This window comes from Lissotriton vulgaris, chromosome 8 (assembly GCF_964263255.1).
Source record: "Lissotriton vulgaris chromosome 8, aLisVul1.2, whole genome shotgun sequence".
Taxonomy (NCBI): Eukaryota; Metazoa; Chordata; class Amphibia; order Caudata; family Salamandridae; genus Lissotriton; species Lissotriton vulgaris.
The window spans coordinates 1,309,831,479-1,309,856,462 of record NC_141696.1 but is presented as its reverse complement, the minus strand read 5'-3'; the positions used below and the strand labels follow the sequence as shown (position 1 = coordinate 1,309,856,462).

General features: G+C 42.1%; 1 protein-coding gene across 1 annotated transcript in view; it reads right to left on the bottom strand.

The window, feature by feature from the left end:
- CWF19L2 (CWF19 like cell cycle control factor 2) overlaps nucleotides 1-24,984 on the bottom strand; it is a 1,214,198-nt gene that overhangs the window by 51,060 nt on the left and 1,138,154 nt on the right. The window contains exon 16 of the mRNA XM_086935247.1: nucleotides 13,671-13,751. Within this exon, the coding sequence (XP_086791373.1) occupies nucleotides 13,671-13,751 (81 nt within the window). The remainder of the gene's footprint in view (nucleotides 1-13,670; nucleotides 13,752-24,984) is intronic.

Below are 24,984 nucleotides of genomic sequence, written 5' to 3'. Positions count from 1 at the left end.
CCACTCAATGCACCCTTGAGTCTGTGGATATTGTGGATAGCGAAGCAGGTTTCTTCTCTATCACGGCATTAACTAATTATGTTATTAACGGGTTTCTGGTTTATAGGCCCCCAGCACCATCTACACGGTTCGCACCAAGTCTGATTGAACGTTTAATTCAACCGGCATTACGATATGAGAAACTACTGCTGTTGGGGGATATGAATCTTTATTTTGATGATTTGTCTAATACCAGGGCTCAAGAGATTTGCCAGGAACTGGCAGCCTTACAACTGACACTAAGATCGGCGTTCCCCACTCACCAACTGGGCCATTTATTAGAACCGATTTTTGCCAACTGGGGTGCCTTAGAAATAGAGCCCCCACTCCCAGTTCTATGGTCGGATCACTCTTTGTTCTCTTTTGGGCCCGGTTGCCCTTACCGCGCGTACCGGAGAAACTGGAGGTTAAGAAAAAGAATAGGAAGTGGGCTGGCTTTTCGCATGCAAATTTTATTAGGGCCCTATTACAGGGTGGGCTACCTGGCGGTTCAGACATCGATTCTGCCTGTGATGCTCTGGATAAGCGTATCGTGGAGGCATTAGACAGCAATGCTCCATGGTCTTCGAAGTCGTCTGGGAGACAGATAAAATCTGCTCCCTGGTTCGGGGACGAACTTAGAATAGTAAAATCAACCTGCAAACGCCTTGAAAGACAGTGGAGAAAAGACTTTTCGGTTCTTATCAAGAGTGAATATAAAGCCAGTCTCAAGAATTATCACTCTCTTATTAGAAAGGCTTGTGCTACCTATTATAAAGAGAGGATCGAGACAGCGGAGTACTCGGCAAAGGAGTTGTTTACTTTCTTTTAAGAGATATCCTCCCTGGCTAAAACCACAGCACCTAACATTGGCTCAGTGGAGTCTTGCAATTTGGTGGCCGACTTCTTCGCGGAAAAGGTGGAGAAGATTTATTCTACCTTCCCGACCTCTGCACGAAATGGATGCTCGTTGAGAAGCCATCAAACATAACAGAGATAGATTGTCTCGGTGAATTCACTCTTCCCCTTTGTTACACCCTCAATAAGGTTGCCCTCAGCATCAAGTCAGGCTTGTCCAGAGACCCTGCTACTCCCAAGGTGCCAAGAGAGAGCATTGAGATTCTCGAATCTTGCATTAGATATCTCCTAGAGCTCTCTTTCATCTCAGGAACGGTGCCAAAAAAATGAAAAGAGGCAATCGTTCTTCCGTTAAAAAAGAAACCTAGGGGTCCATTAGGATGGCAGACGGACAAAGTCCATCCGCCATCCTGTCGGGGGCCGGTACCGTCCGCCACAAGGGCGGAGGAACAGTGCCCCCAATTATGATGCACCCGCCACAGTGGCGGGTGCATCCCGCATTTTTAACATTGCGGCGAACGGTGCTTAAAGCACCGGCCGCCACAATGTGAAAAATGCTTGTTGTGCGTTTCACAGCACAACATGACAGGCACCGCACAGTGCCTGCCATGTTGTGCTGTGAAACGCAGGGAGGTACCATAGGCAACCCCCATGTGCACCCCCCACCCCACCCCCCCTCACCCTGGGGGCCCGCAACAGGCCCCCAAAGCAAGAACCGTATGCCTTTTCGTGGCGGAATGCCGCCACGGAAAGGCATTCCTCCCAGGCCATCCTAATATGGCTGGCGGTGTCTGATAGTCACTGCCACCATATCAGGCCTTTTCCGCCGCGGTCGCAAGGCGACTGCTTCGGAAAAGCGGCGGACGGTCTTCCCCTCCGCCACGGTCCCCCCACCATTGTAATATGGCGGGGGAAGAAAGGTGGCGGACGGGCAAGGATGGCAGACAGATCGTCACCGCATGTGTCCGCCAACCTAATGGACCCCCTAATGTTAGTTTGAGCCAATTGGAGAATCTGCGCCCAATTTTACTGCTACCGTACTTTGCTAAAGTTGCAGAGAAGGTGGTCAACACCCAACTGACAGCCCACATCAGTAAACAGAGTTTACTTAATCCCACTCAATCTGGCTTCCCAGCATCTTATTCCACCGAATAGGCTCTGCTCCTCTCCACTGAGACCATCCGGAAACATGTTGATGAGGGACAGACGGCGGCCTTAATTTTATGAGATCTAAGTGCTGCATTCCACACTGTGGCCCATCATACCCCACTCCAGTGTCTCAGGAAGGGAGATGTGGCTGGTCAGTGCTTTGAAATAGATGGAGTCATTTCTGCATGATCGCAGTTTCTAGGTGACGCAGAGACCCTACTATTCTAAAAGTATTAACTTAAAAGAGGCGGTACCTCAAGGTTCCATTCTCAGCCCGACCCTGTTTAATCTCTATGTCACTCCTTTGGCAGAGATTACTGAAAAATTTGGGGTCAGTGTTGTGTCCTATGCTTACGACACTCAACTGGTGGTGTCCCTAACACAAGCATATGAGAAGGCAGCCATCAATTTTGTGACATGCCTACAAGAAATGGCTTCCTGGATGGCTTAAATTAATAGTAACAAAACTGAAGCGCTGGTGATAGGCAAAGCACCATCGGTTTGGTCGTCGACTTGGTTGCCTCAGACACTGGGACCAACCCCTTCTCCCTGTGAACAGGTTAGGAACCTAGGGATGTGGCTGTACACCAAGCTCTCGTTTGAGAACCACAGGTACATGTTTTGGAGTCCTGCGTGGATTACGGAAGACTTTAGATGTGCTGCCTATTACAGCTAGGAAAACCATGATCCACGCCTTGGTGACATCACGCCTGGATTACGGAAATGCACTCTATTTGGGAGCTAATGCTAAATGCATCCAGAGTCATCAATGCATCCAGAATGCAGCTGCGCGTCTCGTTCTGATGCTTCCCAAGAGAGCCCTGTCTAATACGGCCTTAGCCTCCCTTCACTGGCTCCCAGTCAGTGAGCTAATTTTATTTAAGGTTCTTTGTGTCAGTCATCGTATACTACAAAGGAAGGGGCCAACCTACCTGCATGATCTACTAACCCCCTATTCACCGACCCATCAACTAAGATCTAGCAGGATGGGGCTGTTGAGCATTCCATCTATCAGGAGAGCAAGGATGAGTGGTCGCTCCTTTCGTTTTCTGGCAGCACAGCAGTGGAATAGACCCCATTGGGGCTCCGGTTGGAGGCTTCGGAGTCTATTTTCCGCAAGGAGTTGAAAACTCTCCTTTTCCCCTCTGAGTAGCTGGCCTGTCTAGTTGGTTTCGGCTTTCTCTGTCTTGTCCGGAATTATATGCCTCAAGTGTACCGCAGCGCGGGGACACACTAGTCTAGTGTAACCATGCGCTTTATAAATTTGTTTATTATCATCATTATGATGTTGGTATAACTAGCTGATATGGTCTAATTCAGGTGTATTGTTCTAATTGATTGACTTTGGTTATGAACTTATTCTCTTATTACTCTTACTCTTCTTTTTATAACTCCCTTGCTATAGGTACGTATTCTATTTCTTATCCTTTATCTTAGCTCCTTTTCTCTGTGGAAGTTTGAATATATGCCATTTATTATTTAATGACTTCACTGATTACCAATGAAATCCATTATTCTTTACTAATGTTCTCCTATTATTTTAGAAAACTTTTTTTAGCTGGAATTTATATACTATTACAGTTAAGCTTTGTTTGCTTACGAATGTTATTTCATGACAGACCTTCCCTTTACATTTTACTTATTTAATCTCCTATCTAATTTTTTGTTCTAATTGGATGACATTCTTTATGGAATTATTGTCTTAATATTCCTACACTTCGCTGTATAGCCCCTTTGCTAAAGGTATTATATTTCTTATCCTTTATATTTGCTCCCCTTTCCTATGGAAGTTTATTGAGATGCTATATGTGATTTAATAACTTCACTGCTCATTCACGATCTGTGTTGTCATCTACTAACGTTTCCCTACAGGTTTATATATCTATGTTGCTCTGATCTCAGGGCCACAGTTAATGTTATATCTTTTATATAATACATCGTTAATATCCGTACTCATAACTTGCTATTACTTCATAGTTGGATAATTATTTCATATATTATACGTATCACTTCGGAATTTATCTGAATTAACTTTATGGATGGATTGTAGTATGTATACACTGGAATATCTATGCTATTACAGTTATGATTTGTTTGCTTATAAAATGTAATCTTTTTTCAGACATTCCATTTATATTATATTTATTCAATCTCCTGTTGATTAATATTCCCCCCAAGTTTGATGTGGTTATGTATTTGGGATGGTAACATGTGTTCCGCTGCTCGGGTGTTTGTTTATACATGTCTACACTGATGATGGAAGCTTCTGCTGTTTCTCATCCTCGTTGACTCCCCATGCAATGTCTCTTACAGACATCCCCTGGAGGGGTTGGGCTTTGATGTTGCTCTGTTTTTCCTGGAGTGCATTTGAACCCTCTTTTCTTTTCCCTTCTCTTCATTCCTTCCCTTGATCCTCATTTTAATATTGGGACATCTGCTTCACTTCCTTTGGTTTTTAACTATAGTTTAATTGCTTTTGTACTCTTTCACCAGATGTATCACTATTTACTTTCCATCTATATCAATGCCCGGTATAAATGTAGTTTCCCTTAATGTTAGGGGTTTGAACCCCACCCAGTGCTCCCCCCTCCGACTTCCTCATCCTCCCCTAAGTGCCCCCCATGCCCCACTTTCCCTTGAGGAACCCTCCCTTCCAATAGGCTAACCTATTCGGGTATTGCTCTCTCGGAAAGTCTTCTTTTGTTAGGATTTCTGCTTGGTGCTGTGCCTGGGATATCTTTCTCACTGAGAAGCCACCATTGCACTCCTATCTGCCTCCCTGTTTTTCTAGTTGAATTTTGTCTATGAGTGTATCGACTTACTCAGTGGATCTGAGAATATACATATGGTTGTTCCACATCGCCCGAATAGTTGCTGGGAATCTTAATTGTGCCTTTTCTCCTAATCCGTTAAGCTCATCCAGTCTCTTCCCCAGCTCCCACTGCCTTGTTGAGGTTGCATTCGAGATGTCGGATCTAATGAGGAAAGTAAATGTCGAGTTTTCAGGTAGTGATGACACGATACTTCCTTCTTTTAGCGCAGCTGTGAGGATGAGCTCTTTTACCGAATGCGACAGGAAGTTCACTAATATTTTACGTGGCTTTTGTTTCCCCAGCTTCCTTTTTGAAGGGATCTCTATGCATCCTTTGTATCTCCCGATCAAGATCAATGTTTGAGTGATTCTTTAGGACAGTGGTTTTTAATAGGGTGATCAAGAATGCCTTTATATCATCCCCTTCAGCGGCCTATGGAACATTCAGGAGTTTCAAGTTGTTTCGCCACGAGTGATTCTCTAAACGTTCTAAGTCATTCTTGAGTTTTTATTCTCAGCGGCAAGAGACTCCAACCTGAATGTATTAGACGTTATTGATTCCTTTAATTTAGGAATCTCTACCTCCAATGTTTCATTCCTTGCAGTAATCTCCTCCAGCTTCTAAGCCAGGGCCTCACAAGATAACCGGATTGCAGTTTGATTTGCCTCTGACACTGTAAACCTGGCGGCCATTTCTGCCTGGTTTGCCTCAGAAACAGTAAATCTTGACGTCATCTCTTCCTTCATTGTCAATAACAAGTCGGCTAATGAGTGCATAGCTGAGTTTGAAGTCGAGAGAAAAGGAGGAGAACTAACATGATTCTGACTCAATTCTTGTTCGAGTACTTGATTTAGGTCTTGTTCAGCTTGTTCTCCGGCCTTATGTCCTGGTTGTGCAGTCATCCGTACCTCCTCACCTAGTTCTTCTAACACAACATACCTGTTGGAAAGACCTATCAGGTACTTTAACAAGTTTGCCCTTTGCCTTTACTGACTTCCCTGTCTTCTCTCTTGATAGTGGAGAGGGGGTTGAGGGGATTATACTCTGTTTCCCTGTTGAGTGTCTCTCTAATACCCCCTTAATTGGGCTGGGCACAATGTTAACTTGTGTTCCCCGGATTTTGTTAGGGGTTGATGAGGAGGTAAGTGAGGAGCTTGCTGTTGAGATAACTTGAAAGTAAGACTTCAACGAAGGAGTAACCTTAGGTTTAATTATGGAGGTTCTTTTCCTTCTTCTCTGTGACCTAAGTTTGCTTAATTTGAGTTTGGTCTCCTAAGCTTTCGTGGGCCCCCTGAGTCGCCTGCTCCTCCTCAAACTGCTTTGCTGGAATTGGTGCTGTCAATTTACTCTTTGCTTCTGAGGCTACTACCACTTTTGGAAAAATACTTTGAAGGAAATGAGTAAACTCCCTATTTGCAGCTAACTGAACCACTCTCGCTCGCAGTGGAGTGTAGAGTAGGGAAAAAAATAAAAAAATAAAATACCTCATCTAACCTTAACTTTCACATTTCTTGGAAAAAGACAGTAAAGAAAAGCAGTAACCAGGCTGGTTCTCAAGGCTGTGATGGGTAAAGAGGCAGATGCCCGCAAAATCCAATACTTATCATGGAACTTAAACGGCCTGAGGTGTCCACGCAGGAGAAGATTGATCCTGAAATACTTGGAACTTGCTCCAGTACAGATTTGCCTACTCCAGGAGACACATTTAAGCCCTAATGAGTTTAGTGAGATTTTCTCAAAGACCCCTTGGGTACAATGCTGTTGTGTCTCTCATCAGTCTTTGAGCAGTCGAGGGGTTGCTATTGTGATCAAGAGAGGAGTCCCCTGTAGTATCAAGTCCGTCCAAACTGATCAGTACGGTAGGTGGGTAGTTGCCTTTTAGACTTTGGAGGGGTGGAGATGACATGTTCATCGTACTATGGCCCGAACATAGACAACCCTTCTTGTTTGACCAAACTACAGGGGTGCTTAATGATGGTAAATCCTCCGCTGATAATAGGTGGAGATTTCAACATAAGGCTAGATCCTGAGAAGGATAGTTCTAATTCAAAACACACAATAACAACCCCAAAATCACGAAGGGTAATGAAAAATGTAATTCTAAATCTAAACTTAGCGGATATATGGAGATCAAAGAAAGGAAATACCCAGGGATTCACGTATTTTAGTAAAAGGTATAGGCACTCCTCCCGGATTGACTACATGTTGGTAAAGAAAGAAAATCTAAATAATATTATGGGAAATAAATAAAATCTAAATAATATTATAAGTATCTCAATCCAGCCAATACATCCATCTGACCATGCCCCCTTAATAACGGTTTATGTAATCAGTGGGAAATATGTAGGTCCAAGATGGACACTGAATAAAGCAATGCTTGTCGATAGAGAGATCGTAGAATTAATTAGTAGATCTACTTCAGAATTTTTTGCCTTCAACCTGGGATAAACTTCTGTAGAACAGGTATGGGACGCCTATAAGGCTAATTTGAGAGGCCAGCTGCACTCCCTAATAAGCTCTAAAAGCAGGCAAAAAACTCAAGATTTACGAGCTTTAGAAGGGAATATTGCTGCCCTTGAGGCAGAAAGAAATAATCTTAGTTTAGGGGACAAGGGGAACTCTGATTTAGTAGACAAAAAGCTGAAGGAGGCTAGACAAAAATTTAGGATACTCTTGGATCAAAAATGCAAAGCACAGTGGCAATCCAGGAATATTGAGCACTTTGAATATGGTGAGAAGGCGGTAATAAGTCAACCAACCAGGAGGATATTCAAAACGCCTTACTTTCATTGTTCTCAGACCTCTATAAAGAAGATGTTGAACCAACTCAGACCGAGATATCTTCCTGGTTAGTAAATAAATCTCTGCCTATTCTCACTGAGTCCTCTAGAGCGATACTTGATGCCCCCATAACGATGGAGATAAAAATCCAAATAAAAAGAGCAAAAAATAAAAAAGCTGCTGGTCTAGATGCCATCCCCAATGAAATATACAAATTATTACAGAAAGAACTCCAGCACACCGTCTTTACTCTCGTTAATTCAAAATATTCCTCCAAGGGGGTGAAGCCAAAATCGAGGAATGAGGCTACGTTGGTATTACTTTTAAAACCTGGAAAGAACCCCTCGGCCACAGACTCTTACCGCCCAATCTCCCTGCTAAACGCCGATTACAAGATCTTTATGGCCATTTTAGCAGGGAGATTGGCGAAATTGGCATCCAACTTAATCAAGATCAGAAGGGTTTCATGCCAGGCAGGGTGATTCAAGAACAAACCCAGCTCCTTATAGGCAATATTGATCTTGCAATGGCTAAGACTGATCCATTATCAGTAGTTGCAATCGACGCTGCAAAAGCCTTTGACCGGGTGTGTTGGAGATATCTTTGGGGAACATTAGAGGTTATGGGACTGGGCCCAATATTTATTCGGGCGGTGAAGCACTGCTATGCAGATGCTTCGGCTAAGATTCTTTTGAATGGTTCTTTGACCCAGAGTTTTTCAATTCAGAGCGGGACCAGGCAGGGATGCCCCCTGTCAAACCTTCTGTTCAATTTATATATAGAACCTCTAGCACAGACCATTAGATTGAACAACGCCATTACTCCCTTTAAATCCTCGGCCTATGAGTGTAAACTGGTATTATATGCTGATGACATTATAGTTTACACCAGTAACCCATATCATTCGATACCACAACTCAAATGTACCTTGAGGGAATTTGGAAAGGTTTCAGGGTATCAGGTTTATTCAGATAAAACCGAAATAATGTGCTGGAATACAGTCTATAGAAACGGCTCAGAAAGTAGGGAACTTAGATACCTTGGAATTAAGGAAGTCAAGGAACTAGATAAAATCCCATTGATCAACCTGGCCAAAATCGAGAAAGATCTGAATTTTTTGTTCGCTAAATGGAAAAACCTCCCTTTGACCATCTATGGGAGGGTCATTTTAGTTAAAATGTCAGTGCTGCCCATACTCACATATATTTTTTACGCAATCCCTCGAACCTTTCCTAGTAAAGCTATCAACAAAATACAGGGGAAAATCTGTAGTTTTATATGGGGTCAGAAAAAGTCCAGGATGTCGTGAAAAAAGCGGAGGAGGAAGCTCCTCAAGGGAGGATTAGCACTCCCGAACATAAACTGGTACCTGATGGCCTTTCAATTCAAAGGTATAAGGATGCTATTTACCTATCCAGAGCAATAGGCATGGGGCAGAGTACTCAGGGAAATGGTTATGGTTGAGGAGGGGGGCTTTTCTGGTGGCTTTTTATACAAATCCGGCGCACCAAGATTTTTCAAAAGAGTCAGGCTAAAGGTGTTAAAATTAGCACTCTCCACTTGGTATAAAATAAGAACCATATGGGGCTTAGGATACTTTTCGGATTACACCCCAATTTGGCACTCCCCTGGGACACCACTCTGTTTGAAAGACAGTCTGGCGATGTCTATAAAAAATGCAGGGATGGTTAGATGGTCAGATTTGGTTGATTCAGAGGGCATTCTTCCCTGGGAATTTTTACAAGCCAAGATAGGTCCCCAGTTTTCAAGATTTAAGTATCTTCAGCTAAAATCTTGGTACGAATCAGAAGCTGACGATATCTTAGGTAACTAGGAAGTTGAAATGCTAATACAAAATCCTAGCCCAAGTAAGAGAGAGATAGCTCTTTGGTACACACAAATCCAAGAAGAAGAGGAAGGCACTGCTCCACCTCCAGTATTAGTATGGAATTCAATATTAGTAAATCCAAATATTGAAGTACTGTATGATATTTCATTGAAGACCCCATATAAATATGTGAAACCGGCCACATTGAAGAAAAATCACTTTTTTGTAATAAACAGGTTATATTACACCCGAGAAAAAATATCGAAATTTACCCCAGACCCGCCACCAAGTTCTCCCAGATGTGCCCAAATTAAGGCAAACGATCTGCATATCTTTTTTCAATGCCCAACCTTAAGCATTTACTGGAAGGGTGTTGGGGATACGTTGTCATCCATCTTCGACATTGGTTTGAAAGTAGATTCATCTCTAGTCTTTTTTGGAATGAATGATCAAACCATGGGAGTATTCTCTCAGTGCCAAAAAGCATTAATGTTGTACTTAATACTTCTAGCAAGAAGAGAGATATGTATTAACTGGAAATCTCCTACCCCCCCGGATAAAGAAGACTGGTTTAGAGCAGCACTTAATATGTCAAGATTGGAATTAGACACTGGAAATGATGACCCCCCCCCCCCCCCCAACATCTGGCAGCCCTTCACAAGATGGGGACGACAGACATTTGATTATTTAACTAAAGTCCCAATAGTCTATACCATGTCCCAGGAGTTCTCTTGTTTTTTTTTTCTTTTCTAACATGGTCCTATGATTACACCAACCCTCATATTCGTGAGGAAGGCCAAGGGGCCTTGACGGAAACAGTGAGCCAAGGGGTGACTTTTATATCTTTTTTATCCCAGTCCAGATATTATTTGTTATGTATTGTAAATGTATTTCTTGTTATCTGGGGAAAAATATATATATATATTTGGAGAAAAAATAATTAGTTATGGGGCTATCGTCAGGAGGCAGCTTGCACCATCCCATTTCTCCTGTTAGCACTGCCTAAAACAGAACCAACTACTTACTAAGAAAGTGGGTAGCAGATGCGGCATAATGGCCAGAGATGCAGACTTCGGAGCAGGGGAACCAGGTTCGAGTCTCAGCGTTCACTTAACATCCTGTGATTCTGGGAAAATCACTTAATCTCCCCATAAATGAATGTGTCCTTAACTGCTGCTCATGAAAAGCGCTGGTGTTGAAGATTATGTGCAGGTGATGAAGATTATGTGCAGGTGCAGACCACCAGCTCAAATTAAGCACTGTCTCTCTCACTTTCTGTATCATCTTTGAAGAGAGTACAGCATAGCAGACTATCTTTAGCAGCTTCCCTAAGTAAAAACCCCATATACCCACAGAGCCAGTTTCTAAAACCTACCCCAACATATCAACTGAACATCTACATTATCTGTTTCCCGATTACTTCAGTACTCTAACAATAACACAATAACAAGCACGTCTCAAAACCCATTGTTCTTACAACTCCAAAATGCGAACATTACTTGCTTCCATAACAACACTATGCTTAGGTATGTCCTTTTGACCAGATTCCACAATGACTCAGTGTTTTAATACTATTAGTTTCAATAATGTACCATTATTCTCCCATTCTGCATTTCTATAATGCCCTAGCAAGACCCCCTTCGGTTTCACCTCCTAGAATAACCATGTTCCGTTTCCATGATGCCACGTCTTGACTGTATTCCCTCTTCACCTACTTCTGCAACATGCCCCATTTCAGGATTACATAAAGTGTTCAATAAGCTTACATAACCATTTTTCAAAAAGTATATGCATGTTCGCCTTTACTATTTTCATAACACCAATGTTAAATGTTTCCATCAGTACATGTATGTAACCATTTTCCTTAATGTCCCAAAATACCCATATTTATAGTTCACATAATATGGTTGCAAGCTCCCATTCCCAGTATTCCCAAAGTTTACATTTCTGTTATGTCTATTAAGACCACTTTACATTTCAATAAAGCTACCATTTCAAGTTTCCTTTAAGCACCCAATATGCCATTTTATAGGATCCCACATACCCCATTATGACCCCATTCCAAGTTTCTATAGTACAACAGGAAAGCAACTACTGATTTCCATAATGCCCATTTACAGTTTCAATACCATGACAAATTTACTCCCAGTCCACTTTTTCATAATGTCGCACAATACCCTTATTCTCAATGTCCATAAAGTCCATTCCTCCTTAGTGGTCCCAAATAGCCCATTCCATTTTCCCAGCCCATCTCCCCATCACTTTTTAGCAGAATAAAATAAATATGATTTTGTGATGAAACGTGAAGTCCTTGTGGTGGTCCATGGCATAAAACAATAGCAGTGCACTCCGTCAAACCTTCACACACAAGCACGTGTTTGCAGACTCACTGGTGAGTAAGTTACTAGGTAAGAGTGTTTCAGGGACAATTATTTGTCATGGCACATCACAAACACACAAGTCATTGGGAATGAAAGGGTGTGACTGAGTTAGGTGGTAGGTAAATGTTAGTGTGTGTTACATTACTCGCCAAACTCCACCCCCGCCCCCCACTGTGTAGGAGTGTGCAAGATTGTATGTGAACGCTGAATGTGTAAGGATCAGCGATGGTGTGTGGTTCAACTCAGAGAGTGATCATGGCTGTGCTAGAGGGGATTTGGTTGAACTTTGTGGAGCTAGACGTTTCAGGATGCAGAGGGCGAAAAAGTGAAGATCAGAGCCATTAAACAATAAGAGGACGAGAATGATACTGAAGGGGAATAGAACATTAATTTTGAGTGGATAGTTTTTCCAGGACACCATTGTAGGAAGATGAAAAACAGGCAGCAGGATGAACACAATTTGTGTAGGACTGAGGCATAAAGAATGAAGCTCTGGTATCAATTACAGCGCATAATGCAGATGTGCTGATCCACTGCTCACGCATTTTTTTAAACAGACCCTGGGACTTTTACGTTCCAAGTTTACTACCCTCCCTTTCACAGTAGGATATGCATAGAAATATTTGTTTTTGTTCTCTGAATATTTTCTCCCTGCTTTTAGTTTTTTTTTTAAGAATCACCCATGATTTTTCCACATTGGACCACGGGCATCCAGTTAATGTTCTGAAACATATGGGACTATTAAAGATGCATCAGATTTTGCAAACCCATCCTCAACCAGTAGGAGTGCAAGTTTTCAACACTGAAAACTTATGGCCAGATTTAAATCTTGGCGGTAAGGATACTCCATCACAATGGTATCCTTACTTGCAAGATGATGGTCAGCCCGCTGACTTAAATGGGAGCAGAACATAGTCTGGCCAAGGCAGAGACTCCTCTGACCCTGCTGTGGTAAAACTTATCTGATGGTGCGACAGAGAAAGGGACATGGGAAATGTGGCTATTTGTCCACACACCTAATTGAGATGGGCAGACATAGCCGTTTATTTACTGTCAATCGCTGCCATGCAGAACCTGGCGGTAGATGGGAGATTACTTTCATGGTGAGAGAGGCCTTTGTGTTTTTTACATTTTTTAAAAGAAAATCCCGCTTTAGGATTTTCTTTTTGAAGAAAAATAGAATAATAGGTTGACAGACATCTCAGTTATGTTGATGGAGCAGTGCGACAAACGTCAAAAAGAATTGACAAGAACCACCATGACAGCAGTTCCTGACAATGCTTTAGAAATTACCTTGGTAGTCATTTCTAAATTTTGTGGGTGGGGACTCCGCCATAACATACTCCGTTGCCCTGACGGAGTTAACCCCCTAAACCAATATATACATTAGGCCCTTAGTTGTTCACAAACACTAGCAGTTCAAGCATTATAACAGCAACATTTTTTTTGTTTCAGAAAAGAATACGGCATGAAAATTCATCAGGCTGAAATAGGCTTGAAATCAAACCTCAAGTGACCTATCTTTGAAGCTGGCCAACCTCCATCCACTGGTACTAAAGAAACACATGAAGTTCCTATAGGAGTTTCAATCAAAAAGTTGGAACCCTTAATAAACATTTAGAGCGGCCAAATGCATTTTTCGGTCAAGCTTGGTGCAGATAAGGCAATAAATCCAACGTCATAGCTCGACCAGACAAAGCCTGATTCCTGGGGAACTTCTGCTGAAATCAATGTGCGTTTATCACAGCGTAGGCGATTGGAGTTAGTTAATTTATAATGGCTTTTTTAAAGCCTAACTTTAAATGACCTTTGCTCGGTTCTCTTAAGGTTTCTGTGACTTACAGACTTTCGGACATTTCGTGATGAAAGATCAATCAGTTTTTTGTTCATGGACCACTCTTCATCAGACTCCATAATAGCTTTCTGTAAAAACAAGTAGAACATTAGTGTCAAGAAAGTAAATATTGATAGAATCATTTTGAGCACACATGAAACAGCCTATTTCACATTTGAAATGACATTTATGTAGTTTCTGGATATTTTATTTTGCCAGTTCCTAATTTATTGGAATACAATTTTTGCACGTTTGCAACTAGTTATTGCTAATGCCAGCACAGAGAAGCATTGAATATCTACTTATAAACCATATCCACAAACCCAGTAAAACAGACAGCAGCATTTATGTTACCCTCTAGCTAGAAAAGCTGCAAAATGTTGCGCGAGTTTGCTACTTGGGGCTTGTGTTATGTAATGGGGCCACTGTCCCCGATTGCTGCACAACAGGTACACTGCGAACCAATAAACACTGGCCGCCCAATTACGAACAATGCACTGCCCCAGGGCAGTCGCAAACAAGTCTACCCTTTGAACTGCACATTAAAGCTGCGCTCCAGCTGTTTCTGTGCCTGCTACCAGCCTCCCCTTCAAAAGGTTTGGGAGGAGACAGACAGCCCTCTACAGTGAGCGAGTCCCACCAACAGGCCACTAAGTGCGAACACAATATTTCACAACTTCGCTTACAAGTATACAAAGGAAATATTATTTGTAACACGTTTTTAAATGTGATATGGTGTAACCAGTAATATGCAAACATGCGTGGCTGCTTAGGACTTGCTTAGAACTCAGAAGAGTGAGGTACTTTTTCATAGACCGATATGAGAGGTTCAAATATAACAAAATATGTTCCTTCTTGATTATGCAAAATGGTTATTCGTGTTATTTATTCCAAGGCTTTGTTGTACCAAAAGATCCATCTCATGAAGAAGGGATGGTAAATAGTCGCATAAGGCATCGAACTATAGAGTTTAGAAATATAAGTTAATGAGCATTCATGTTAGAAAGCGAATTGCAAGATGTAATTGAAGAATAATTTACCACGTCATTTGAGCTTTCCGTTCCTTTTTTGAGTGCTCTTCATAAAGGGGATAAGAGTCTTGAACGGAGTGGATTTATGGCCTGATGTACTAAAGGCCAGGTCGCTTGGCTTTTGGCGCTTTTGCACACCAATTAGATTGCAGCCTGCCCTTAATTTTACGATACAAGAGATGTACTAATCAGTTCGATTACAAAATATGGATTCACAGATCATGAACACTCCTACCTCATGAATAATAATATGAATATGAATTTGATAAGAGGTATTTAGCAACCCCATGCCAAAGCCTGCAATTGATGGAATGATGGTACAACAAAAGATGGACCATATTATGGTGCTTTTTTCTTCTATCGTGCCCTGTAGAAGTCTGCTTTCACATGGATGAAACACGATGGCTGGTGGTGTCTTTTGCTGCATACATATGAAGTCAAAGAAAAAATAAAAAAGAAGATACACTCTCGTATATCATCTCTTGAAAAACTTTTTGAAAACACTGATTGATTTACTAATTTTATTATTTGTTGTAAATGTGGTACACCTGTAACTTTCATACCAGACATTCACAGAAGCTTCTTGGTGAAAAGGAACAATTAAGGTAAAGGCTATGAACCTACTGATTAAACAGATGAGTATATAGAAATGTTTTCAAACTGAAACAGATTGAAAATGCTCTGCCCGGGTGAGGGCTGCCTGGACACACTTGCCCACAAGCCTGTGAAGGAGGAGGGGTCGCACCAGCACAACAGGCGCTTAAAAGCACCTTGTATTCCATGTGTAGCAGGATGCTTTGCCTGGGTGAATGCTGCTGGACACACTTGCCGACAAGCCTGGGCAGGAGGTGGGGCCAAACCAGCCCAGCAGACGCTAAAAAGTAGATCGGATTCCACATGCCGCAGGACCCTTTGCCTGGGCGAATGCTGCCTGGCACACTTGCCGACAAGCCTGTGCAGGAGGAGATGGGGCCGCACCAGCAGAACAAGCGCTTTGGATTCCCTGTGGCGTGGCACTTATCTGGGTGCATGCCCCAGCAAAGATGGGGCAAGAGCGGGCTCCTGTGCGTCTATCAGAGCCCAGAGGAGGCTAAGCCACTCCTCTTTGCTTGGTTAACCGTTCAAATAAGGGGTGGTTAAGTGTAAAATTCCCCCTCAAAACTCCTGCACCAGTAATGGATCCAAGAGACCTTGTAAAAACTCCTCTATTTTTAACCTTATTCCTGCAGTAGGAGCAATCAATGATGAAATATCAACTGTGGATGTAGAACTGGAGTTAAATGACCGGGGCAAAGAACTTGAGGGTGGGAAAGAGGGGAAATCAAATTCGGTTTTGCCAACCAAGACCATTACTTGCGACACTGCCTTCTGTCTGGTGGGAGAGAGGAACGTATTGACTGCTACTGCTGATGTACCTCACTCACAATCACATGCAATAATTGATCCCCTCCTTATCTGTAAAGAATAAAAAGAGAAATGGCCCAGCATATAAACTTTGAAATACCAAGTGTTTGGGGTGGGAGTTGGAATACATTTCCTGCCATGATGTTCATGCTCTAATGCTAATGAGAAATGTCCTAATGATGCCTAATCTACCTGCAAAGATTCATACCAAAGGCGTTTATTCCCCAGGATTGGTGCCTATTGTATTTAATGATGCCTAATGCCATGATGTATGCCTAACGTGTCTTTACCCTAATGATATTGCATTTATGCCTCAACTGTTTTACTGCATAAGGTGGCTGCAGGCTAATGCTATGCGTAATGTGTTTCAAAACCTAAGGTTGAGGCCTGATGTTCTTTTTCCCCCAAGGCTTACACTGTTGGTGTTCTGCTCCATGGTCATGACTCATGCCTGTTTCCGTTTTTGGGCCTAAGCTTAATGTCAGGTTATGATGCCTCATGATTTATGCCTAATGACACTGCACTTATGCTAATGAGGTTTTTATGCCCACTGTCATGCACAATGTGTTTCCCGGTCAATGTGATGCGGAGATTATGCATACAATGGTTTATTCTTCATGCTCATGGCCCTATTGACATGCCTCGTGTGCTATGCCTAATGCATGTGTTTATAATGCTAATGGTTTATTTTCCCCTAACGCTTACCAGGTTGGTGTTCCGCATAATGTGCCATGCCCCAGGCTGCTGATGAGGTTTATGCCTATTGATGTGCCTGAGGTGCTTTTATACCTATTGAGATGCCACATGCATATATTTAGGTCTAATGAGGACACATGATATGTTTTATGCCTGAGGTGCTCAGATATTCTAGATACACGCATGATCTCATGTGGTTATGTGAATGTGCCGTGATTCTTGACCTAATGTGTTTATGCCCCATGCTAAAGGGATTTATGCAAATGCGATGTTGCTCAGTGCATGATTGTGCCAGTAGCCCCTGGCCGTCACACCGTTATTACTGATGCTTACATTATTCTAGTTGTGATGGTGATGGTTCTGGCAGCGGCCAGATTGGCCCCTCCTTGTAAATAGTCCCCCTGTGAACTGATCCCCGGTGCCTGTTGGCACAGTTTACCTGTACCTGAGATTACATTCTGCAACGTGTTCTCTTAATACAAAAAGTTATTTTCACATCACCTGGTGTTGAGTCTCTTTTGTAGTGTGCCTGGTGTGTCGCCTGTGGGTGTGCTGCGCAGATGCTTGACACAATACCCTGGAGTTTAGCCTACCCGCTCCGCTCCACTCTTCCCCATTTCTAACATATACCAATTGTTTGTATGGGAGATTTCAATTAATAACTTTATTCTACACGTTCCTTTGCACCCAGTAACTCAAAGTTCAGTGATGTATTGTCTCGGACACACTTTAAGTGTTGCGACCTGGAGGATACTATTATTAGTATTTTGGCTTAGTTCAATTTTTCCTTTGCAAGCGCTGTAGTGGAGGATTATCCATCAGCCACTAAGATTCCAACTTTTATGGGGCGAGCCTGGTCCCTCAGTTATATATTTTATATTGGTTTCGGCACCCCTTCTTTCCTCGGATAAAGAGCAGAAAGTAATTTGGAACCCTTGTAGTGAAAACAGTCCACTGATTGTTGTCCTTGCCGGGAGTGTCATTTCAAGCCCGGTTACCCACTGGGTGTCAAGCGAGAAGACCAGGGATTGAGGTTACGATGGGTTACATTTCTTGCAAGAGCCATTAATGGGAATTAAGTGATCCATTGTGTTAAGGATTTTAATATCTGTTAGGATGATCATTCATTATCCAAGGCAATTTTGAATTCATATTACTCCATCTGTGTGAATGTGATGAACTTGGTGAGTATATCTCTGAAACCCACTCGAGTAAATCGTTGTCAGAGTTTTAGTTACTGTTGCTCTAAAGTTCACCAGGGTTTGATTAGTGCCTTGAAACAACACCCAAGGTTACGAACTGAGGTGACAGCCTGTAGAGATGCTTATACATAAGCAATCAAAAGTTAGGAAAAGCGCTTTGCAGCAAGAGGCCTGGGAGCAGCTACAGCATGCTGGAGGTTTAATAATTTAGACCTCTTTTGGGAAATTGAAAACTGTCCTTTTTTTTGCCCACTCAAGAAATTCCGTGTGCAGATAAATGGGTTAGTCATTTTGAGGGGATATGTGATTTTCCCTCTTGTTTATCATCTAGTCCTGTCCTTTCATAAGTTACAGTGGACTCTCATCTGTAGGCAAATTAATAGGTGGTTATGGAGGCTATTAACTTGTTCTCCAAAAATAAAGCGCCATGCCCAGACGGCACTCATGTTGATATGTTTCGATATGAAGCTTCTCTCTGGGTTGCTTTACTCGCAATGGCCATTAATGTCACAATGAATTATGACCATTCCAAAACCTGGTCTCAATCTGTGAGAGTACCGTTTTTTAAAAAGGGAGATAAGGATGATCGCTGTTGCTACAGGCCTATCTACCTGGTAGATATGGTGGTTAAGATCATTGGGTGCATGATTCTTATTAGGTTGACGACATGGGCCTCTGAAAACAGTGCACTCTGACATTCAGTAAGGTTTCAGATCAGGCCTACGGACAAATATTCAGTGCTTACATATCCACTTAATTAATAATAAATACACCACAGCCATGTAGTGTTTATGGAAGTTATCTCGGCTTTTGACTGGGTTAACAGATAGAAATTATGGAGCATCATGATTTGCCTTGGTGTTAGGGTGCAAATTGAACACTTTACAAGACCGTCATCTGCATCTATCAGCATCTGTGAGGTACGGGCAGGGATGAGAATGCTCAGCCTTGTTTAAGTTAAAGAGAAGTATTCGTCAGGGGTGCATTCTTGCTCCTTTTCTTTTTACCCTGCAAATCAATCAGCTAGAAAGCATTTTGGTAGACGACCATCATAGTGTACCCCACGTTGGAAAGGGAGCGATGCCTGTATTACTCTATGCAGATGATACAGTTTTATTAGCAGGAACGACATTAGGCGCCACGTTTATCAGACCCAATTGCGGCTCTCCTGGATTTTCTGGACCTAAGTACTCATTTTAAAAACATCCCATGTAATAGTGATTAGTCCTAGGCATACCAAATCTTATGTTCAATTTTTTCAATTTTGGAAATTGCTAACAGACTTGGCATTAAGTCCACAAAAGCGAGTTTGGGGATTTATGAGGCAAAAAGTGTGTTTATAGCCTCTTATAGAAGCAACATTTGGGTGTCTGCTGTTTCTTCCCTCCAAATTGTGGAGAACAAGTTTTTGAGGTGGTTGTTATCCCTCACTAATAGTTCTGCCTCTTTTATCCCTCAAAGAGTTAGGGATTGGTTTTCTGGCTCATATTTTGAAAGGCAACCTCTCTTGGAATGTACCTCGGTTTGGCTTCAACAAGAAGCCAAACTAAATCATTTGCTAATAAAGGACTGTTTCTCCTTGGACGGATGCAATATCATTTTATGGTTTTTATTTGTTAAGAGAATTGGAATGGAATGGAATTGGGGCACCCTGTGATTTTTGACGAGCCGGAAAAGCTTGTGAAGAATGACCTGTTTTGGACAAAAAAAAGCATTCATGGATCTCTCAAGATCTAATAGAGAAAATCTGGAATTGACCAATTTTCTGTTGATTCCATCTTATGTTCAAAATCACACACACTCGTGAACCCTATTCCAATTTAGGGCTTTCTCTGCATCATCACTTTCTACTAATAAGGTTTAGACTTAACATGATTCATCATCTGCTGGCTGTCCCGTAAGGGTTGGCACAAGGAATATTCCCCGGAACAATGTGATTGTGATTTGGTCTCGAAGCAGGTAGCTCTGCACTTTATAATGTTTTGTCCTTTTTACAGGAATTTCCATGAAAAAAATATTATTCCACTTTTAAAAGAGAAACACTGTACTCAGCTTAAACCTATCTTTTTACATTTACAACTACTGTTGGATCAGCATACCTGCTTTTATGTGGTTTGTTTTCTAGCAGCTGCTGTTAAAGAATTTGGAGGATCCCGTATGATGAATTTTTACGTCTTAATTCTCTAAGGTGTTTAATGAACGTAGGATCTATTATTCATGCACGATCTTTTTATTACTTTTACTGTTTTAGTCTTCTTTGACTTCACTGTTTTTAGGAGATATCAGTGGCCTCCTACTGTAATGTCTTTATGAAATATATCAGTCTACATCTGTAATTTTTAATAATGTTTTCTATTTTATTGTCATGAAATGGCTGTTGTCTTTTATGGTTTTTATTTTGGGAAAAAAGGAAAGAAATCTGATTGATTGAATGTTGGTAAGAGGTTTTCTGAAACCCCATGTCAAAGCCGGCAAACACTGGCATGAAGGTCTGCAGTGAACATCAGAAATGGTCAAGGATGGGTCACTTAAAAAGCACACTATTCAATGAAGCATATTGTGGCAAAAGCAAGGTAGAGGCTATGAATTTATTGATTAAACAGTGAGTATTTAGAAGTTTTTCCAAAGTGAAAGAGATTGGATTCAGAATGAAAATGGACCGGACGAGTGTTTCAGTTTTTACTACTGCTACAGAAAAAGACTCTGTCACTGAACCTCACAGTTTTCATTTTTTGGGAGTTTCAGCAAGGAATTGAGAATAAGACTGTAACGTGCAGGTTGAGGAATATCATGAAAATGTTTCTGAAAGAAATTCTGTGACTTAAAGATAGAAAGCAGATTATAATGGTTTGCTACTGTAACTGCAATCAAACCAATGATATATCCCTTTGCGACTCACAAATAAGAGTAATATCTCTCATGCACCACTTCCTATTTGCGATTCAGAAAGGGTTGCAAAAGCCCTTTTGTGTGTCAGAAATACTTTTTGGAAATGCAAAACGGCTTAGGTACATTGTAGAATGGTTTTTCCTGTTGCAAACAGTGTTTTTGTGAATCAAAAGCTTTACAATACATATTTGTTCTTTGGGCCCTCAGTTTTTGTATTCAGAGTGGTTAGCGGGCAATGAGCAGCACCAAAGAATATGTAAAATAATTTTAAAACCTCGTCCAACAAAAATACGTTTTTGGGGGATTAAATTTGCAAGCACTTAAGACTGCCAACACCAGTTAAACTTAGGGAGTACTTTAATAAGAAAAAGTTACTTACCGGCGGTAACAACCTTTCTGCGTCAAACTGATCCCGAAAACATCAAAGCTCTCCCATCAACAGTAGGGGATGCTGAGTTTATAAAGATACAACAAACACAGTGGACGGACCCACTATCAACGGAGACTCACTGATATTTATGTTTTTATGAGTGCCAGAAACACAGCGGGTTTATTAAAAAAACCCTCACCCACCAATCTAGTTGGTGGCGTGCTTCATCATTGGGGTCCCAACTGGGTTGCCGAATGCCACCCAGTTGTGCTACAACACCTGATTACAGCGGAGCTGGTTTTGTGTGCTTGTGTGATGAAAAAAGTGGTGCAAATTAAAATTGTCTCTGGGAATCCTTACTGAATAAAGTTTTATTCCCAGCGTCCTATGACAAAGTTAAAAAAAGAGGAGGACAACTTTAAGATAAATTGCTCTTAGGGGTCACTATGGTTAGTCTACATGTTTCAGCCTCGTAAAATATTGAGAGGCTTTCTTCAGGACCGGTGAGTTAAGTGAGGGTGTGGCAAAAACAAGCCACGTGTTTCGTTGTTTTAACACACACGCTAAGGTGTGTTGTGCAATGAGTGGTGTCTGTGTACTTACGAACCCACTGGAAAAAACACTAGCTACGTGTTACTTGTAGCCGTTTATAGAACCCGGGAGGGGCGCCTATTTGTAGTCACACATTCCTGAAGACTGGGAGTCCGCAGTCTGCACCTATTGTGGTCTCCTCGCGGTCCTGGTTGTATTAAGATGACAAAAGTTGAGCAGGTGCCTTCATTGAAGCCATACACCACCCGCCCCAGCGCAAAGACTTCATTATCCATTCACTGTTTCCGAGCCTTTGAGGTTGGCGGAGGGACATCGCCAAAGTAGTGCAGTACCAAAATCGAAACTGGGATCGCATCAACTTTATCCTTTAACACATCCATCCAACAGGGAGGCAGGAGGATCGGTGAGGAATTTGCAGGTAGATCAAGTATCTACTAGAAAGATCATTACTGCAGGTGACAAAACCATGCTCTAGACCAAGATTGACAAGGGGGCGTTGGAGCTAAGTCTGCTCAGAACGAACCGTAGAAGACTAACTGACAGGCAAAAAACAAACATGTCAACGCTGGAAACGATACTTCCCTTGTGAAAGATATGCAGTCCTAGATCACAGAACTGTAAGAGGCGGTCAAATTACTAAAATTGAATGCTGATGATGCTGAGGGGCAATCCCATAGAAACAATGTGTGCATTGTGGGGCTACTAGAGAAGGTAGAAGCTATTTGTTAAGAAATAGTTTGGTGATACTGTTCTTGAATGCAAATGGGCTTATAGGCTACAGAGCAGAATGCCGCTTCCAGGTGCATCTCTTAAATGGCTGGTGACAAATCTCCAACTATTGCAATAGAGATCATATTCTGTAAACTTCACGTAGCAAAGGCCTATAGATAATCGAAAACTGTAAGGTGAACATTTTTTCTGATACCACTGAAGTATAATGTCAGAGGGAGTCTTTCCTGGACATTAAAAAGAGACATAGAAAAATGGACCTACATTACTCCTTGATGTATCCAGGCAAATTAAGAGTCATATAATGTGATAAATCACATGTTTGGTACCCTGGCTGAAGCAAGGGCATGTCTGTAATCAAATGGAGACTCTAATATGATAGATCGAAGAGATTCGGATGAGGGATGGCAGGCACAGAGAAACCGTCTAATCACTAAGAAACTCTGAATTCTCCCTACCCGATTAACAGGTTCTAGAGAGAGGGCCATGAACATGGAGGAGATGGCGTTGCCCTAGAAAGGATCCACTGAAGGACGATAATGGGACACCCAGTCGCAGAGACAATGTGGAACTTGTGGAGGTGGGAATGGAATGAAGATTGGGTCCTGAACTTACACCAATGACTGCAGGTTCAGTTCTTTAGGTTTATTAGGACTAGGACTATATCCTTTTGCTGAGCAAGTTTGTACACTGTCTGCAGTATGGTGTGTGCCTGGTGCAAGGTAACTGGCATTCATATGTACGTGGGGAGGGGGTACATGCTGTAGTTTATATTGCATGGGTGGTATGATCTCACAGGATGTTGGTGCTGATGGTAACAAGAAATCTGTGGGGACACAATTGTAGACATAATACCTCAGCGGCTTTTTTTCACAATGGTAAGAAAGGACATCACTACTGGAGTTGATGAACATTTCAAGTTCCCGGGAAGTGTCCAGCCTGCTACCTGAAGAAAGGCTTTATACTTCATGGCTGTGACCCTTACATCATCACGCCCATATAAGGAAAGATTCAATTTATTTGAATCCGTTGCAAATGGGTCATGTATCCTATATTCCTCCTCCTCAAGGAGTTGCTGGATCAATGTGCGACCTGCTCTGTGGCAAACTTCAAGGATCAGCACTGAAGGGATCGTGTTCGGAGCTGACGGAGTCGAAGATAGAGTTTGCACTGATGGGAGTGGACGTGTCGAGGGCATGGTTGGGAGAGGCGTCATATAGTTGACTGCTGGGTTCAATGGATGTGAGGCCAATGTTGAGTCAAACAGGGCGTCACCAAAGGGCATCAAAGCAATGGGAACATTGGGAGGCCTTGTGGAGTCGAGGGCACACTGGCTGCCCTCGCAAATATGTTGCACATTGTATTAGAGCGCTGCAAGGTCGGAATCTTGAGCTGGAAATTCAGGAAAGGCTGGAGTCGCCGTCGAAAACTCAGGGTACGATGGATCAGGCGCCGAAGGATTAAGGAAGGAAGATGACAAGCCGGTGGAGGTTGATGTGGGTCCCAGACTGGATCTAGTGAGGTCCCCGGAGCGGGGCAGCTTGAACCAGGAAGTACTTGCTCTATTTCAACCAACTCTGGTTCTGATAATAAAGATCCTGTGGTAGTCAGAGGGTGGGACATATATTTAGAATTCTTCCTATGTTTCTTCGGTTTATTTCACTCATCCCCCATCGTGAAGAATGTGAGTATGGTGACCTGAAACATCGCCTACTATGCTTGTCCCTGCCCAGGCCATGAAGAGTTTTGCATACCATTTTTTTATAGCTTTTGAGTGCATACTCCAGCAGGATTCGCGGGCACGGTAATCGTGGTCCAATCCGGAACACCAAAGATCAATGGAGTCAGGCTCCGTAATAGACATCTGTCCCTCACAGTCCCTATAGGTTTTAAACCCTGATTACTTAGGGTGAAGATAAGGTACTGCACATATACATTTATTCTGTGAGTAAAACTCCTCAGGGAGGGAGCTTCGAATGCACGTCGAAAGCACAAAAAAAAAGGCAAATAATGCAGTTGCGCCGGTGCGGATGCTATATGGCATCAGTGACATCACATACTTTCAGTGTCCTAAAAAAGCCAGTGTCCCCTACCAGTGATGGGAGAGCTTTGAAGTTTTCAGTATGCAGTCTGATACCTTGAACTGTTCTATAGATTAGGAATCTGCACATAGAAGTATCCATTAGAAAAGGCCTTTTGACTAGCTCAGTAGGATCACATTAAAACAAGCAGAATCCTTCTTGTTTAGCAATAATGAAATGAAACAAGAAATGATACTACTAAAACTAAAGATTACTTATATTCTCAAATGAATGAAGAAAACCCCACAAAAGCATTTCATCAATCTGATGAATATTTGGCCAAATATAAGAATATATTGGAACTGGGCAAATTAAAACATTACCTACCTTTGTGAATAATATTTCTGGAGGATACAATATCTTCCTGT